This window comes from Rhea pennata, chromosome 5 (genome assembly GCF_028389875.1).
Source record: "Rhea pennata isolate bPtePen1 chromosome 5, bPtePen1.pri, whole genome shotgun sequence".
Classification (NCBI taxonomy): Eukaryota; Metazoa; Chordata; class Aves; order Rheiformes; family Rheidae; genus Rhea; species Rhea pennata.
The window spans coordinates 2868485-2885554 of record NC_084667.1 but is presented as its reverse complement, the minus strand read 5'-3'; the positions used below and the strand labels follow the sequence as shown (position 1 = coordinate 2885554).

General features: G+C 39.6%; 1 protein-coding gene across 2 annotated transcripts in view; it reads right to left on the bottom strand.

Moving 5' to 3' along the window:
• Positions 1-205: 205 nt before the first annotated feature.
• Positions 206-17070, bottom strand: part of SLC25A21 (solute carrier family 25 member 21) — a 240445-nt gene continuing 223580 nt past the window's right edge. For both annotated transcript variants that reach the window (XM_062577394.1, XM_062577395.1), the window contains 4 exons: positions 14467-14631; positions 3879-4060; positions 2978-3030; positions 206-352 (listed from right to left, as the gene is read on the bottom strand). In XM_062577394.1, the coding sequence (XP_062433378.1) occupies positions 273-352; positions 2978-3030; positions 3879-4060; positions 14467-14631 (480 nt within the window). In that variant the 3' untranslated portion in view covers positions 206-272. The remainder of the gene's footprint in view (positions 353-2977; positions 3031-3878; positions 4061-14466; positions 14632-17070) is intronic.

Here is a 17070-nt window from a genome sequence, read left to right as displayed (position 1 = left end):
TGAAAAACTAGCTTGTTCCTATGCTTCCTTTTTATTTTTTTATTGAGCCAGCAAGACAATTACAAGTATCAATTGTACTATTTACTTACGCACTTCAAGGAAAGCATGGCCTTAAATGTTGTCTGGGATCAGGCCCTTAAGAAATAATCCGTTCTAAGCTGTATTAATATCAATGTGACCTGAGGGCATTCAACACCAGAAAGGATAAGAATCATTTTTACTTTATTAAAATGTATTTTAGAATGCATATAATTTCAAAGAGTATGTTTGTTTCAGAAGGACTCTTTGTGATCATTTGTTTCCTGAAGCCATGCATAAACGTATTCATAAACCAAAAGCATCACTGCACCACCTAGAAGAAAAGATAGTATTTTACTATGTACAAAATTCAGTACTTTCAAGATTTTGCAGAGTGTTTATAGCATGTAATCTAAACCAGAATATGGTAAAGCCTTATTTGCAAACACTTAATTCTAATTAATTAAAAATTCACCAATTCTTAAACCATACATATTTTCCTTAATATTAGACCATAAAGTTAATTAGAAAAGTTTGTATATTAAATCAAAATCACCTTCAGTGTACTTATGATATTTTCCCTATCATTTTGTAATATTAAATTTGGTTTTTTTTACAAATGAAGCTTTTCACCTGTGACTATCTGCATATGTGTATGTTTCTTAGATTAGATTTTAGATTAGATTAGGTTAGTTAGATTTGGTTAGATTTTAGTTGTCTGTCGAAATGACAAAAATTCATCACCCAGGTGATGAAAACACTTCCAGGTAAGATTCAAGAAATGTTTTCAACTCTTCATTTAAATGTTACTGTGTCTAAATTAGAAAATTTAGTATTGCAATGAGTATAATCTTCTCGTGACTGTATCTAGCTATGAATCTACAGGCAAAGTTCTGATTTGATGGTAGAACAGGTAACGGTATAAAATCCCAGCTGGAACGCAATAAAGGGTCTCTGCTCCATCCGAAACAGGACTAAAGCCCTTCTGCACCTGGGCTGTACCTACTGTGCGAGCTGAAGAAGGGAGATTTCAGAAGGTGTCTAAGTAACTAAACATACAGAGAGAGGTTTCTCGTTGGGGAAGATGGGAAGACAGATGCTGGGTTGCAGGCGCAGAAGTGTGTTGTGAAAATGTGCTATTCGTGAGCGCCAGCTCTGGGGCACAAATATTTTCTTTCCTTTCCTTTGCCTTCGCCTGTTGGCTCAGGTAGCTGGTCAGTGTGTGGCACATCTGACAAACAAGTCTTCTGCTGAACCGAGATGACCTTTCCACGTAGCTGGGATAGGTTTAGCCAGCCAGGCACACAGAACCATCACGAGTTTTTCCCATGTTATTTATCCTAACGAGCCATGATGAGACCTGAAATCCTCTACGAGCCGCAACTCACAGATAGCCAGGCGGAGCAGGAGTTTGCAAAAGGCTCTGACCAACAAACAAGTCATAGACACAAAGTCTAGAAGATGCAGTCTGAACTCAGATCAGGGCTGACTTCCAGTTCTCATCCTGTGTGATGTGTTTGTGTATCTCTCTTCCCTAAAGCATACACATTTTGGAAGAAGGAATTACCTTTACAATCCAAATAATGATTGCTTTGTTGTTTCATTGGAAAGCAAATCTACATATTAGTCAAGGGGACTACGGAAGGGTTTAAAGTCAAGCACACACACAACTGATTTGCTGGAGCTGGGCCAGAACACACAGCGACTCGTTAGACGCGAAGTTTTAGTCCAACATCAGCTGTGCTGCCCGGCACGGGGGAAGCGGAGACCTGCCTTCCCTTGTCCTGTACGCGACGCGGTGTCCCTGGAGCACGAGGGAAAAAGCTCTTGGCTCCCAGAGTCCTGCCTAGCCACCTTTTACATTCTCCTCACCTTCTTCCCTTACCCTGCACCATAACCAGGCAGAGCCGAGCGCTTAGCCGGAGGGACTGGATACGCAAACGTCTACAGGCGAACCTAATGCCTCCTTTAGACTCCGAACAGACTCTGTACCTGCTTGCTTTTAACCATGCGTGTTCTTGCCTATTAAACCATCTTGCACAATGGAAATACGACTTCATGGGAGTGGGATACTTTTCAAACTGGGGCTCCTGCTCTTTTCAGCACAGACTGCCTCTGTGGGCTGGCAAAGTCTAAGGGCTCAGGGCTTTGCTTTCATGATTAATCAAAAACAGTCTGGGAAAAAAGTCTGGAAGTCTAAGAAGATCCAGCTTTCAACTATTCTGTTCCTGCACTTGCAGCAACGGCTATTGAGAAGGGGTCAATCAACAAACCTAATTTCAAGCCAAAATTGTTTTCTTTGTCTTCTAGTACCACACGGATCTCTCCCCGGCTCACACCATCAGCCTTTTAGAGTCTGTTCTTTACAGCCCCCAAAGGGCACAGGAAGCAGAAAGTACCTAGAATTTGATATGCGTGGGCTGCACCTTGACTACGTGGGAACATTTACACTGGGGAGACTCTAACCTGCATTTCAGCATGGCTTTGCATTGGTACAGAGTAGTCCTAGTGAAACAAAAACCTCACATTAGAGGGAATAGGACAATCTTCAAGAATCACTTTCAAAGGTTTACCGTTCCGTGGTCTACAGCTCTGCCATTTGCATGGGCTCTCTCTGGCTTGCTCGCAAAGTAATTGCACAAACCAGGAGTTACTTGGATCTACAATTATCCAATGTTTATGTGCAAATTATATTTTTTTCCTTAGACACACATTTAGCCAAATCCATCCATGATATTATTATATGACATTATTACCAAAGGAATCATTCACAGATAAAAAGGGCATTTTGATGATTTGGGTACAGTGTTACATGTATTGGATTAGTGCTTACGCCATCTGGTCAAGAAATTAGAAAACAGGAAGAAAAAGTATGTGTGTGTATATATATATATATATATATATATATATATATATATAAAGCATTATAGAAATGACAGAGGAAAAATTGAAAAATTACCTGGGCCAAGCCTCATGATCTTGGGAACCAAGCCTTTGTACAGAGCCAGAAATCTGTAGCAGAAGAAAAACAAACAAAACATTTCAAACAATATTCCTGCTCTAGGAGAAGAATGGAATTTTAGCATGTGTTTATTAAAATGCTGGCAGAGCACTTAGAAGCAATTATTTGAAATTACACATGTTCGATAGCAGGCGGTATCTGGATTTTAACATTTTACAGAGGCAGATCAGATGAGGAGAAAAAGTTAATCAATGTTCGGTCACAAAAGCTATGTTGTGAGCCCCGCCAATCAGAAATATGACTTTAATCAGTGAGATGGTTTTACTTTCAAGACAAGTCTGTTAACAGCAGCTGCATGCACAGACAAAATGACTGCTATAATTGAATATCAAAGCTACAACTCAGTCCTCGTTGAGAATCACTTTATAAAGTTGGAAAAAGTTACTGTCACAAGGACCTGTCCCCTGTATAATTATTTCAGCAATATTTTTAAAGGGACAGAGGTTTGCAAAATTACAAGCTGAGGTGACTAGGGAAATACCCTGTTTTCTATTGATGCCTTCCTTTTACAAAATGATGAGTTGGCTTTAACGTTACCAAAACTGAAAAAAATTGTTATGCATGACATGAATTACATTAAGCTTTTATTTGTGGAACATAAACTTTGACAACCCAATAATCATCTTATAAGTCTTCTGAAAAAGTTCACATGAAGCAGGAAGATGTTTCCTTGTAATTCTAAAATACATTTTCAAAATGTTACATTGTGCTCTTTTGATATATGAATTCAGGGTGGCTTAATGCTCCTCATCAAATCTGAAATATAACAACATGGTTTTATGGACCCATATGAACTAAAACAGAGGTCTGGACATTTATTAAAATAAGAACGTTTTACCCTTCCTCTTTATAGACTGTTGCCATAGTTTTAAAACAGGTTCTGTACTTGATCTCTCCAGGAACTGGCTGTGGTCCTTGAATCCTACTTTTTGCAACATCAAAAGGAATGTTAATAATTGAGGCTATTGTTCCTGAGACCAGCCCAATTCCAAATTTCCTCAAAAACTCCAAATTTGGATCCTTCAAAAAAAAAAAAAAGAGAGAAAAAAAGAATAAAAGGGGGAAACGGAAGGACCTGTGCATGTTAAAAACTATAAAGTAATATGCATTTAATCAGAAAACTCACACAACACAACACAGTCATGTTATTCTAGCGGAACACATTAGGATTTCCTATGCTGGAACTTGTTTTCTTGACAATCCTATTGGCTATGTTTTTACACATGGTCTAAATTGCTGAAGTACACATTTCCTCACACAGGATTTATAAACACAGTTCATAAAGAAAGACTGGTATGGCATATGGGGATGATTTGTATAATTGGGCTTCACAATGTACTTAGTATTACTGTATCAAAACAGGAGAAATCCAAGCACACTATTAGCTAATTGGCCAGAATATTTTACAAATGACAGCAACTTCCACCATGAAGCCTACTAAAACGCTCATTTGTGTGTTGGACCCCCAAATGCTAAATTAAATAAAGGCTAATCTCAGTCTGCTGCCATTCCCCTCCAGGTTTTTTACATTTATTTTCACATGTCGCTGATCCACTGTACTGAGAAGTGCCAGCTTCCTGCTATTAACAATCCAACGCGGTGCAACTGCAAAGAGCCGTCCCCGTCCCGCGCATTACAAGCAGTGGTAACTCGCTCCGCTAATTGCCTGAAGAATTTACAACAGATTGTTCCTGAACCCAACTCCACGCTCACAGCAAAAGGTAGAAACGCGGTAGAAGTGCATCTAAAACCATTTTTGCTCATTCACGGTTCACAATCTGGCTGCGCTTTATTCGATCTTTTAGAAAGACCTCCTGTCTCGGCGTTTTCCATGACAGCAAAGAATTCAGAGGTTATCCAGGAGCCAGAGTCTCCTTAAGCAACTCTGATCCTATTTCTATGAATACTGCGAGTCGCAGTGAAATCTAGCCCAATGCCTTTCCTATTAAATTTTTTGCTGTCCTTCTTCAGCAGCAAAGATGCTTCTCAATTATATCAAATACTGTGTATGTGTGTGTATATATATATCTGTATATATATATATATATGTAAAATTCTTTTTTTTCATGAAGATACTTCATAGAAAATCAGCAGTAAAGAATAGACAATCTTCCCATGTCACAACATCAGCACAATATTAAATTATACGGAAATGCATTCTTTCTTTTCTAAATTTGTACATTTATGACTGAAAATAGTAACAATCAAGATGTTTTCCTTTCCAGACTAGCAACAAGGAACATTAGTTAAAACTTCTGTAATATTCATTGGATAAAACCCACACAGATGTTTAGAGAGAAATGTTAAAATCAGCAGAGCTTATTACTACTTGCAGAAAAGCTCACCACCTTGACTTCACAAAACGTGAAGCATATTAAGATAATCCCTTTTTAAAATTAGGATAGCTTGTGATACATCGAGCATTGTACAACTTTATTAGCAGGAAGCTTAACAGCAAATTAGTGTTCATTCTGTACACAGCGACAGTTGCTGAAGTGGAAATAAAGCAAAAAAAAAAAAAAAAAAAAAAAAAAAAAAAAAACCATCCTGCTGTGCAGCCAGTTTTTCTGGTATCCAGAGGGAACCAAAACCCAGTTCCCCTTTGAAGTTTGAGAAGGAGCCGTACGGCAGCCCCTCTGCAGCACGGTACCTGCGCCGGCAGCAGGCACGCGGACAAACCCGCGCCTGAGACCTAGGCACAGCTGCGGATTTTATCAACCTTGTCGAGGCAGGCTGCAGCGGGGCGGCTGCCCCCGCGCTGCTGACCTTCTGTAGCCCAGGAGGGTCTGAAATATCTCTGCAAGCCTCGGAGCGAGGACGTTTTTTGTGCAGCACCAGGCACAGCAGGCTGCCTCCGGGGCTAAGCAGCACACGGCCGGCAAAAATATTTATGGGGTAAGCATTGAATTTCAGGCCTCGTTCCTTCCGACAAATCCCTTATCTCTGAATGATACAACATTTTCTCATTTTGGTGAATTCCCCGTGCCGGGGTTTCTGCTCTGTGACCGACAGTGCCGCGGCGTACGTGAACCAGTGAGCGTCGAATCAAGCGAACGTCGGTTGAAACCTGACACTGCACCAACAGAGCTAAAGGGAAATTAAAACAAAATGCTTTATTCCTATTCCACTTTTTGTGACACAGAAAACGTTGAAAGGCAGCACCCTGCCCATTCACAAAACTGGATCCTAATCAAATGCACTATAGTATACAGTAGTTTTGCTATATAACTTGAGTATTTTATTCCTTATTTCATGAGAAAGGTTTTTTATGGCATTATGGCTGTAATATCTGGGTCATTTCATGCATAAAACAGATTGCAAATAAATTCAGTTGTTAAAAATAATTAAAATGTTCTTATTTATAACGATCAGTGGCTTTTCACTCTGCCACTGCCTCTAAGAATAAAACAGAGATGTCTAAATACAATCTACGCCTCTGTCTACCAAGCTTCTAGCTACAAGGGAACGTTGGCTGTCTATCATGTGGGCGCAAGTTGGTGCGACTACGAAGCAATGTCTTTCTTTTTGCACTGAAATCCTCTCTTTGGCCAAAGCTAAAATATTGCTAACTGTCTAAGACCCTGTGAAAGGAGAGATGATGGTTCTCTTTCTGCCTAGTGCTGACACTCACACCGGGCTGGCTGACGTTCTTGTCACTAACTTCTGCAGCACGCAGTCCTCTACCTGAACAGTATATGCTTTGTATTTGGTACCTTAGGAAAAAAAAGGTCTCAACAAGTTCCTCTTGCTTTCATGCAAGAAAGCAAGCTTTTCTTGCAGAGCTGGTGGAAGAACGCCCATGAATTCTGTTCTCAGGGGAAGGCGATTTTTCTGTAGCACGAGCAGAACATGAAGTAGAAGAGGAGCATGATAATAGATGGTGCCACACTGCGGTATGGTGCACCACGAGGAAGTGAAATAGCAGTTTGCTCATTCACAGTGGAACAATTTTGCTGTGGTTGGACAACGTAGTCTGTGATCCCCTCAACTTTTTAGCACACCCATCGCAATCACATTTCCTGAACATCTGAGTCTCTGTCTTGTGAGCACCAGAAGCCATGGAAATAAATAGAAGAGTAGGAATTATTAATAATTGTCATTTCTATGCACATCCTCTTGGATTTTATTACTTTGGGAGACAAAATGTTGAGATGTTATAACTCCTCTTTTTACACTACATTACTCTTCTTATAACATTTCTAAGTAAGTGGGGACTCTGTAAGCTCTTCTTGAATCATATACTGCTTAATTCCTTCTATTATCCTACCAAACAGCAAATTCTAGCCCTAAATCTAGCACATACATACCCATATACAGAAGTGTCACAAACAGATAGTATTTTAATTTATTTGTTGTCAGTCTCCTGAGCCTCAGGCTTTCCCTTCCCTACTGCTTTATTCAGTTTGCTCATCTACTAGGCACTTTGTCAAAATTTCCATCTAGATCTTTGATCTCAGTCAAAAATTTCCAGGCTGTCTTCATCCATTCTGAAGGCAGGTCACCTAAATCACAATGCAATGTAGATACTGTTCCAGCAATGAAATAACTCTGGGGAAGGCATACGTGCTTGGAACTCGGTTAATTCAGCCTACTGGTAGGATCATAATTTATTCAAGAAGATTAAATATTAATTATTTAATCAGAGTGCATAAGAGAGTATGGCCAGAATGCTGATCCACGATTCCTTAACAGAATAACTCAAAAACCATTTTAGAATAGATTAGCCTGTCTTACAGTGAACCCACTATTGTAGACTTATTTGTACTGATTTAGACACTCATCTTAGGTGCAATTCAAAGGAGTAAAGTTAGGACATCACATTCTCCATTTGGAGAGAAGCAGGTACCTTCAAAGAAATAGTCCCTAAGTCATGTCGCTTGAAGTAACCAGAAATGGACCACTCACACAGCCCTCCTGCACGAATATGGTGTTCAGAAACGTGAAGAGCAAAGACACTCAGGAACATTCTCCTTGTTTTGTCCTTGTCCTCCTACTGATGGAGTCAGGTCCCACTCATCATGAATAGAGGTCACACAATGTGCCTCACAGAAACTTATATTTAACTCTATTCTTAAGGAAAGACTCAATGAAAATCAAAATCAATAAATATTTCTTTATCTAACTAAAACTATTTTTAAAGGTTTGTTTGCTTCATTTTTTGGATGTTTGTCTTGAGATCTTTTCACTGTTTCTTTTTGGTTACTGAAGATACACAGCTTATGAAAAAGAATACTTTATAAATACATTTTAGTACTTCCCAGCAGCTCATATATAAGTCTCCCATAAAATAATAATGTTTACTAAGTAGGGAGAAGGTCAATTCATGACAATTTGCAGGAATGATAAATAGTAATAATAGAATAATATTTGAAGCTGGTGTTTGTAAAGCAGCCTACAGGAATTAGCCCCAGCTAATATGTTGAGTAGCACATTTGCATCAAGTTTCTTAGACTCCTTTGAAAACGTTAGCCATAATATTAGTTTTATAGATTAGTTACATTTGGCACAGAAGGTTAAAGTGATTTGAAATGACTACTAAATTTAAATACATTTCCTCAAGGTCACCAAAAGGGTGAGTGGAGAAGCCGGGAATGGAACGGAGAGGTTTGCACCATATGCTGCACATTCCATCGCTGCGTGTAACAAGGGAGGCTCCGGCTGGGCCAGCTCTGTGGTTCTGCCTGCTATACCTAGCAATTATTGGATTGAAGAGGGAGAAAGGCGTGGAATAACAGGCGGCGCTGCTTCCCAGCCTTTGCGGCTAAGATGCAGCATAACAGCACAGGAGCTCCTATGGCAAACTAAGAAGCGCCAGAAAACCCGAGCTGGCATTATACATTGACTATAATCTAGTGTTTGGCAGCAAAACAGACTGTAAGGAACTGTTTTATTCAGCCTGATAATTGGCTTTAACCACTAAAAAGGAGCTTCCTATGGCAAAAGACTGAAGAAAGGAGAGCGTGGGTCTGAAGAAAGGGATCTTTCAAGACTGGGGAGAAGAGGAATCTTCATATAGAGGTAAGGTGGGAGATGGCTAAGAAAAGCAACACGGAGGAGAGGAAAAGCCACGACAAGCTGCTTTAAACAGACCCAGACCTGGAACCCAGAGGAAAGACGGGGTCTATGTTTCCCTACTGAGTCTCAGAGGAGAGCTGGGAAGACAGGCTGTTGACTTCTCCCTTAGAGGGGCAGAGGCTGTCACAGATGTGATCAGGTGGTCTGGAGGCCAGCAAGCTCCTGGCGGAAGTCGCACTAAGGAGCAGAAAATGATGCAGGCTCACTGCAAGGCTCCAGAAGGAGCGAAGATAAAAAGGTGAAAGTCTCGTCACTGCCATGATGACTTTGTGCTTTGATTCTTTGAAAGAACAGTCACAATTTTTATTACTTTGTGACCTAATCAGAATTCCATCATAGCTTCATGAATAGTTTCATGCTTTTATTGGCCCTGCACTAAAGTCCATGTCACCCATTTACATAGTAAGCTTATTATAAACTCTAGCTTGCTGTCTGATGAGCACAGTGATGCTCTGACCTTTGTCAAGATGCATAGGAAGTGCTGAAATAACAACCATAAACACATTGATACCTAGGAAAGACATTCCACAATGCACAGTCACAGCTGCACTTTGCTTGAATTAAATATGCCTTTTCACACTGGTATTATCTCAGAATCCTCCTTGAGTGCATTTTCACTGCGGTAGATACTTCTTTAAGTATTTTAAATCCACCTGTCAGAAGTCTAACAGTATGACAAGATGAATGACAACCATTAGGATGAATGTCCTGGAGGGTCTCCAGCATGACATGGCAATCTGCTCCTGTAGGGTGTACATTTTCAAATAGCTTGTTATCTTCTCAGTGATTTGCTTTTCCCATAATGCAATTTCTTGGTAAAATTTTTATCTTACTCCAGACTTTCAGGCAGTATTATTATCTATTATTTATTCTTTTGCTATAATCTTCTGGAGCCTCAGGGCAAGATGAGGACTCCACTTCATTTAGTCTAAAACAAACACCTGCACCAGGAGCTTTTGATGTCAGTAGGAAAAACAAGAGACAACAGAAAATGCAGTCACTGAATACAAAATACACAGAATTCTACAGATTCAATCTGTATAGTCAGTAATAGAAGTAGAAAATAGATCTATACTTGTTCCCCTTATTTTACCACTATGTTTTTGTAGGTTATTGTTAGACTGTTGAAAGTAGAATACCAAAGAGGCAACAGAAACACTTGCCTTCTCCCTTTGGGCCCTCACAAATTCCTTGTCCATCTACATCCTTCCAAAGATGAGCACCACCGTCTCTTACTCACAGCCATCCACATATAATGACTCCCAGATTTCCCCAAGAGAGGGTGCCTGGTGATGTCCCGGGGGCTGTTGTCCTGTGACTGATTGACTTTGATGTCTAGAAAGGTGCGAACTCTGACAGCATCAATTTTTTCCCATAGGGTCCAGAATTTAATAAGGTGCAAATTCCCATGAAAAATTTTCTCAGCTGGAGCATTCATAAGGTGCACTTGCAGGGTCTCTCTCCGCTTTTTAAATTAGTATTTGTATGTCTTGTAGGAACTTAATTATTTTAAGTCTCCTTCTGTCAGCATTGGTTGAATCTGGTAATCAGGTTCAATGTTACTACAGGAGGATAAACATTCAGTTACAAAAAAATCTGTTTATACAATCTTTATTTCCACAGGAAATGAGAAGAAACTTGTGTCTCTTCTTCACACAAGAAGGATCAAAGATTCCTTCTTCTGTAGCCCCACATCTGTCTTGCCTCTTCCATTTTGTTGTTTCTGGGAAGCTGTCCCTGCTGCTAAACAGAAGTAACTCTACACTGAGGAAGCACCATGGGAATACTGCAGGAGAGGAGTAGGGGAGGTAATGACAGGTTCTCCCCCTTCTGCATGACACCTTTTGGTGAAATCTCTAAGTTCAGTTAAGGCTACAGTTTCAGCAGCCCTCAGGACACCTCAGATTGGAGAGTGTTGCCCAACGGGAGCTTGCAGCACTGCAGTGGATACCAATGGTTATCTTTCTGCAGTTCACAAGCCATCCTGAAATCTGAGGTTAGGTTGTAGCTCTAAGATTACTCTGTTTCCCACTCTGATACAGAAGACTACTAAATCATCTTGGTTTACTTTTTTTTTTTTTTTTTCAACTGTGTGGCACTGTGTGTCCTTTGCACTATGTGTTGCTACATGTAACTGCTATATCCATGTGGGTCTGAAAACAATTAAAAAGTAAAGTATTGTCTACTATCATATTTATTTCCTAAGCTGAACAGCCCACTCTGGTTTCCCATCCCTTCTTCTTTGCCTCGAGATGTTAGGGTCCTTTCTCTGACCAAACAACATGCTGGTCCCCCCCAGCACCCGGTGCAGCAGCCCTTTTAACAGGTGGCACATCTGCAGCAGCTGGGGCACTGTCTCACTTGAAATGAGTTTTGCAGTTGACCACGTTTCAAAGGGGCTTTCAACACAATATGGAAATCCCATATTGTTGAGAAATAGTGAGCAAAGGTTTTAATGAAACTAACTTTTACTATCAAACCTAACTATGATAAAAAATAGAAAAGTGAGAGCTGCTGGAAGCCTATGAAATGTGCTATAAAAGCACGTGCTATAAAACTGAGGCGATATAAATTTTCAGACTAATTTGATTGCTAGTGCAGATGCATAGCCGTTAATGCTCTATGGTTGATACATTAGTGGCAATTGAAAAAAGCCTGGCTTATTCTGTTTTCAGTAAACAGAGCATGATGTCGGCTGTAAATGTTCTCTTTAGCAGAATAAACTGAACATATGAAAAATTATTCATTATGAACACTTACAACCCACACATGTCATTTATATCATTTGACCACTCAACATAAAAGGTTTATTGTTTTTGGCAAAATAAGCTGCAAACATCCTTAATTGGGATGCAAATTTAATGCACAGTTTAGCACTGTTGACAGCTAAAAGGCTCATATGGACATTTCCATACATTTTTCCACTTACGTTACAGATGGTGAACTGCAGATATATAATCAAGAGCCAAAATTACTTCAGAAGTGTAGTATTCCTATTGCACAATTTTTATACGCTTGTCAACATTACAAGACTGAATTTTAAAATTTCTTCTCTGGAGATGTATACAAAATGAACAAATTAGTTTTCTTAATGACATCAAATACACGAGAAAACTTGGAAAACTACAACTTCTAATATTTTTAGGTCTAACTGAAAACCAGCTTCTATCAAAATCATGGTACCGGCTTGATAACTCTTAGACTACAGTACTTGTCCACTGACAAAAAAGATTTAAGTTACAGATCACAAAGTGTTACTGACTACCTCTATTTCCCAATCACTGAAGTGAAGCGCAGCACGTGTAAACATTGGAGACACACTGCTGGCTAGCACAAGGTGTATGAGGGCTGAGCTACACCCTGCTAAACTCATGATATGATTTGCACTGATTTTAATGGGAGTTTTATCAGACTTAGTGGCTGTATCTATAGATCCAGAGCTGTCTAACAGCACTGAAGCCAGATGGCATAGGCTGTCCTGGGTCCGTGCTACTAAACACTATAAACATCCAGACCAGAGAGGCTACACGAAACCTGCCTACCAGGAATGGTTCCTCGCCCATGCTAACTCCTAAGCCATACCCTGGCTCAGGTGTGCCAGCTGGCCGGGGCCAAGGTTGTGCCAGGGAACATCTAACAGCGCAGATGACTGAGCTTCAGTGATGTTCGCTTCACTAGCACAGGTGTAGCCACCGTGGTCCAGCACAGTGGAAACTTCTCCACTCACCTGCAGTTAGTGCAGTCCAATCCGACTTCGACTACACTGTCCTTTCCTTGGCTAGGAGGTACTTAGGGGCCAGCTGGGCAGAATGACACCACTGAAGTGATTTCCCTCGCATTTCCTATATTTATTTAAATCTATGTTGAAGTTGTTAGTAATTCTCTGTATCATTCAAAATCTGTATAAAATGCTACTTTCTTTCAGGTCATAGAGCTCTGAATCTTTCTAATCATAAAAAAACTGTTTCCGAATTTTGTTTTTTTGTGATCTGAAAGGCTAAGAAAGCATTCTTATGCCAAATATTATTGCTATTCTTCAATTAACGTGCAGGAATATGTCAGGATTTCCTTAGAAGATGCATGACTGCTCTTTGTGTATGGATATGCTACCTGCATATGATTCTGAATGTTCTGTGTAATTACATATATTTTTTTCATCTTTTGATCAACATAAATGTATTTACTTCTACCTTAGCATGAAACACTGCTTGTGCCTTGAATGTCTGATTAAAGTGCACTGTTAAAGTATGCTGAAATACACTAGAATAAACTTGTAGAAACTTGCAGGTTAGCTGCACTTGAACAATTCAATTTACTGTAATAATCTGCAAATAAGAAGTGGAGTTTTTCTTCATTTATACAACGCTGCCAACAAAAATACCAGGCTACTCAGAACTGCACAAAAAAAGAGGTGTTGCTTCACCTGGGAATAGAAAGTGATCCCTTTTGATGTAAACTGTAGCTTCTTATATGGATATAACTACACATTACACCTGTGACTGTTTAACTGTCATCATTTAAAAATCACATTAGTGAAAACAACGTTCAGTAAGTAATGTACTGGAGTCATTAATAAACCATTAGGCTGTTGCTCACACAGTCATTTAGAAAGTTGCCAGTATTATCACATTCTCATTAGTAAAATTTCCCTTTGTTATACAGATATATGACAGCTACAGATGTTACACAATGGTTTATATATACAAAGTATACAGATGTTCTACAACGTAAGACTATCTGAATAAAATTGCTTCATGTGGAGTTACAGCTATAAAGATTCTTTCTTTTAACTTACTTATAAGGCATGCTACGTAAAGTCCTGGTTTGGGTCTGGCCTCCTCCCTTCTGGGTAAAGCCATCACGGTATCCTTAAACCCTCGGTTGATCCCTCCTTGGAGCAACCGGCCTGGTACCCAGCCAGGATACCCAACGCACCGCAAGTCTGCCGGCTTACTTCGCAAGTATTGAAAGGTGTTCGAGAAACAGTAATTCTTGCTCTTCTAAGCCAGCTCATCACAGAAAGGTACAAACGTGCCTAGTGTAAGCGTCACCATACCTACACCACGACTGCCGACCTTCTACATTGCTACGAGGCCATACGGGGATATTCACATAAATGAAAATTCAAACATGATGACTTTAAGTCAGCTTTGATTTAAAAGCAGGAACTACAAATCCTTGTTTTGCTACACAAATCTTACCAATAAAATGTTACACACATACAAAACAGAAAGCTCAGCCACTGTTGTTTTACTGAAGACCACAGCTCTGCGCAGGAAGATGCAGAGCTGAGTTAACTAAGTCACCAAACCTCTTACCTGTTTATCTGTTACATAGTAGGAAGAACTTACTTTATTGACGGGAAGAATATTTTTCACGTTGAAGTAGAATCCAAAATAAACCATGTTAAAAACTCCATGGCGGCCCAGCGTCGCGGTGAGACCTTTGTTGAGGCCCTGGAACCCCAGACCATCAGCTTTAATAATCTGCCGAGCCTGGACGAAGCTAGACGGTTGCTGCACAAGTTAAAAGAAGCAAGAGATCCTCTTTACAAAAAGAAAACAAAAACCATGGCCTCATGTTAATCCTGTTGACTATCACAATGTCGCCAGTTCTTGTCATTTTAACTTAAATCTCACCATAACTTGTTATTTTCCCTAAAAATTCCAGCTGGATTCTTGTGACGTGTGAATCACAATTTTCCTTATGAAAAGATTATTTCTCTGATTGCAGAAGAAAGCTGAAAGCATGATATAAGAGCACTCTAAGAGACAATGAGTCCCTAAAGCAAAGAAAAAGATCTTAAATTCATCATTTAAAAATTTTAATCAGATTTCATAGAACAACTGGTGGCCTTGAATGTGTGAATTTGACAATCCTGTTTTTACTATTTACTATGCTGCTAAGGTTATGACGGATGAAACCTTTACACCGCTGGAGTAGACAACATTTAGTCTGCACAGTAAGACGAGGAAACCAGCTTCTGTAGTAGAACCGACGACACAGGAATGTGCATTGCGAAGGAGGGATGAAAGGACTGAGCTGGAGCAGGAAATTTCTGAGCCATTCTGCTTAGGGAAGTAAGTCCTCATGGGCCAGAACGTGGAGCAGCAAGGGAGGCCACGCACGTTTGCGCTGAGGATTCTTTCGTCCAAGGCAGTTTCCAGATTCAGCGTTAGGAAATTACACACACCTCCTGGGAACCCCCCTGGCTCCCGTGAGTCACTTGTTCATGCTGTTAAGAATGTAAATCACTGCTTTGAAGCACGGACTTTTGAAGGAGCTATCGGGTACACAGTACTTTTAAAAAGGGATCACAGGTTTAACTTTTTCAGGTACGGACGCAAGCATGCAAGTTTAACGTTCTAGTGACTTATATCAGTTATAAGCAAACGGAAATTATAGATTTCCCAGCATAGTAATACAACCTCTTTTTTTATTATTATTATTTTTTTTTTTTGCATAAGCATCCACCTAGAAATCCTGTTTTGTCCTTCTACTGAAATATTTGACCTAAAAAGGGTAGTTAGATTTTGAAAATCAGAACATTCATTTAAATTCCAAGGTACAGATTTACAAAATTGGTGTTTAGAAATCCTGTTTTGAAAATAGTGCACAAAATAAACAGAAATCCTCCCAGCCAACTACTATCTGATGGAAGCCAGGAAGGAAGAAATGTCCTCAGAACAAGACTTCTGTAATGACCAGTTCCTTCAAAGTATCTTATCTTGGCCGCTGACAGACAGGATCTGTTTTCCAATACACCCTGACATTTGGTATGCCTTCTGATGTGACTCCTCTAACATTTTAGGACTCTTTTTAGTAGAATTATTAAGTTTGTTGGTTTGAGTTTGGTTTTCTCCAAAGCATAAAGCCAGCTCTGGGTAACCAAATATTTAATTAGAAAGGCAAAGCATGACCTCCTCTAGGATGCTCAAATATGAAAATACAGAAGAATTTTGACTACAACACTGTGAACTGCTAATTTCAAAATACTTATTTGTTTAATGAGTTTCCATTTCAAAATATCACTGTGGTAGATCAACAACATCAGCCAAATGATCCCTACTATATCCGACACAGCATATGATCGCTTATTTAGGTGACTGACAAGTGTACTCTTTAATACCAAGTTTCATTCTGTTTTTTCATATTTAGTAGCTAGTATTGACCTGTTGATGCTTTGCATATATTTTACTATAATTTACTTTTATAAAGCACTCCCAGGGATTCAAAACTGTTTAATGAGAACAAAATCTGTTCTAAAATGTGGACATCCGACATGAAGTTTGGTCCAGTTACTAGAAATAAAACCCTTTCTCATCAGATGACATATTCAAAATGGATATTAGATTTATAAAGAACAATCAGTGGTCCTGAATAAAGGTATCCAAACTGTAGATGGCAGTTTGTTACAATAAGGTATCCATCAGTCTTATCCTGAATACAACTTTACTAATGACCCAGAACACAAATTTACTAATGACTCAGACTTCTGAGTTGCTGAATGTCTGAGATGGGATTCATCAGTCCAAATGCAGATGCCTGCAATGTCCTCATCTACACCTGACCTACTCGTCCACTTTTCATTCACTGAAATAAAGAGACCCTGGAAAGCAGTCCATCTCAACCAAAGTAGACATGTAAAATGTTGGCTGATCTTGCCCGACAATGCTTATTTTTCTCCAATGGTGATGGCAGGACCTTAGGATGACTAACTCAGATGGAAGAATTTATTGTCTAAGCATCTGGGGTGGGATTCCCTTCACCCAGCTATTGCCTTATACTCAGAAGAGATCTGGTCAGTGGAATCTGAAGTCAGATTCTTCTCATCCTAAAGCAGACACATGTATTTATTTAGTTAATCGCACCTCTAAAGTCAGGTGAGATGATTTTTATCACCACACCTCTTTCTGTAGCTAGTGAATTGTCCCTAGGGGGTAAAGTTGGTTAGG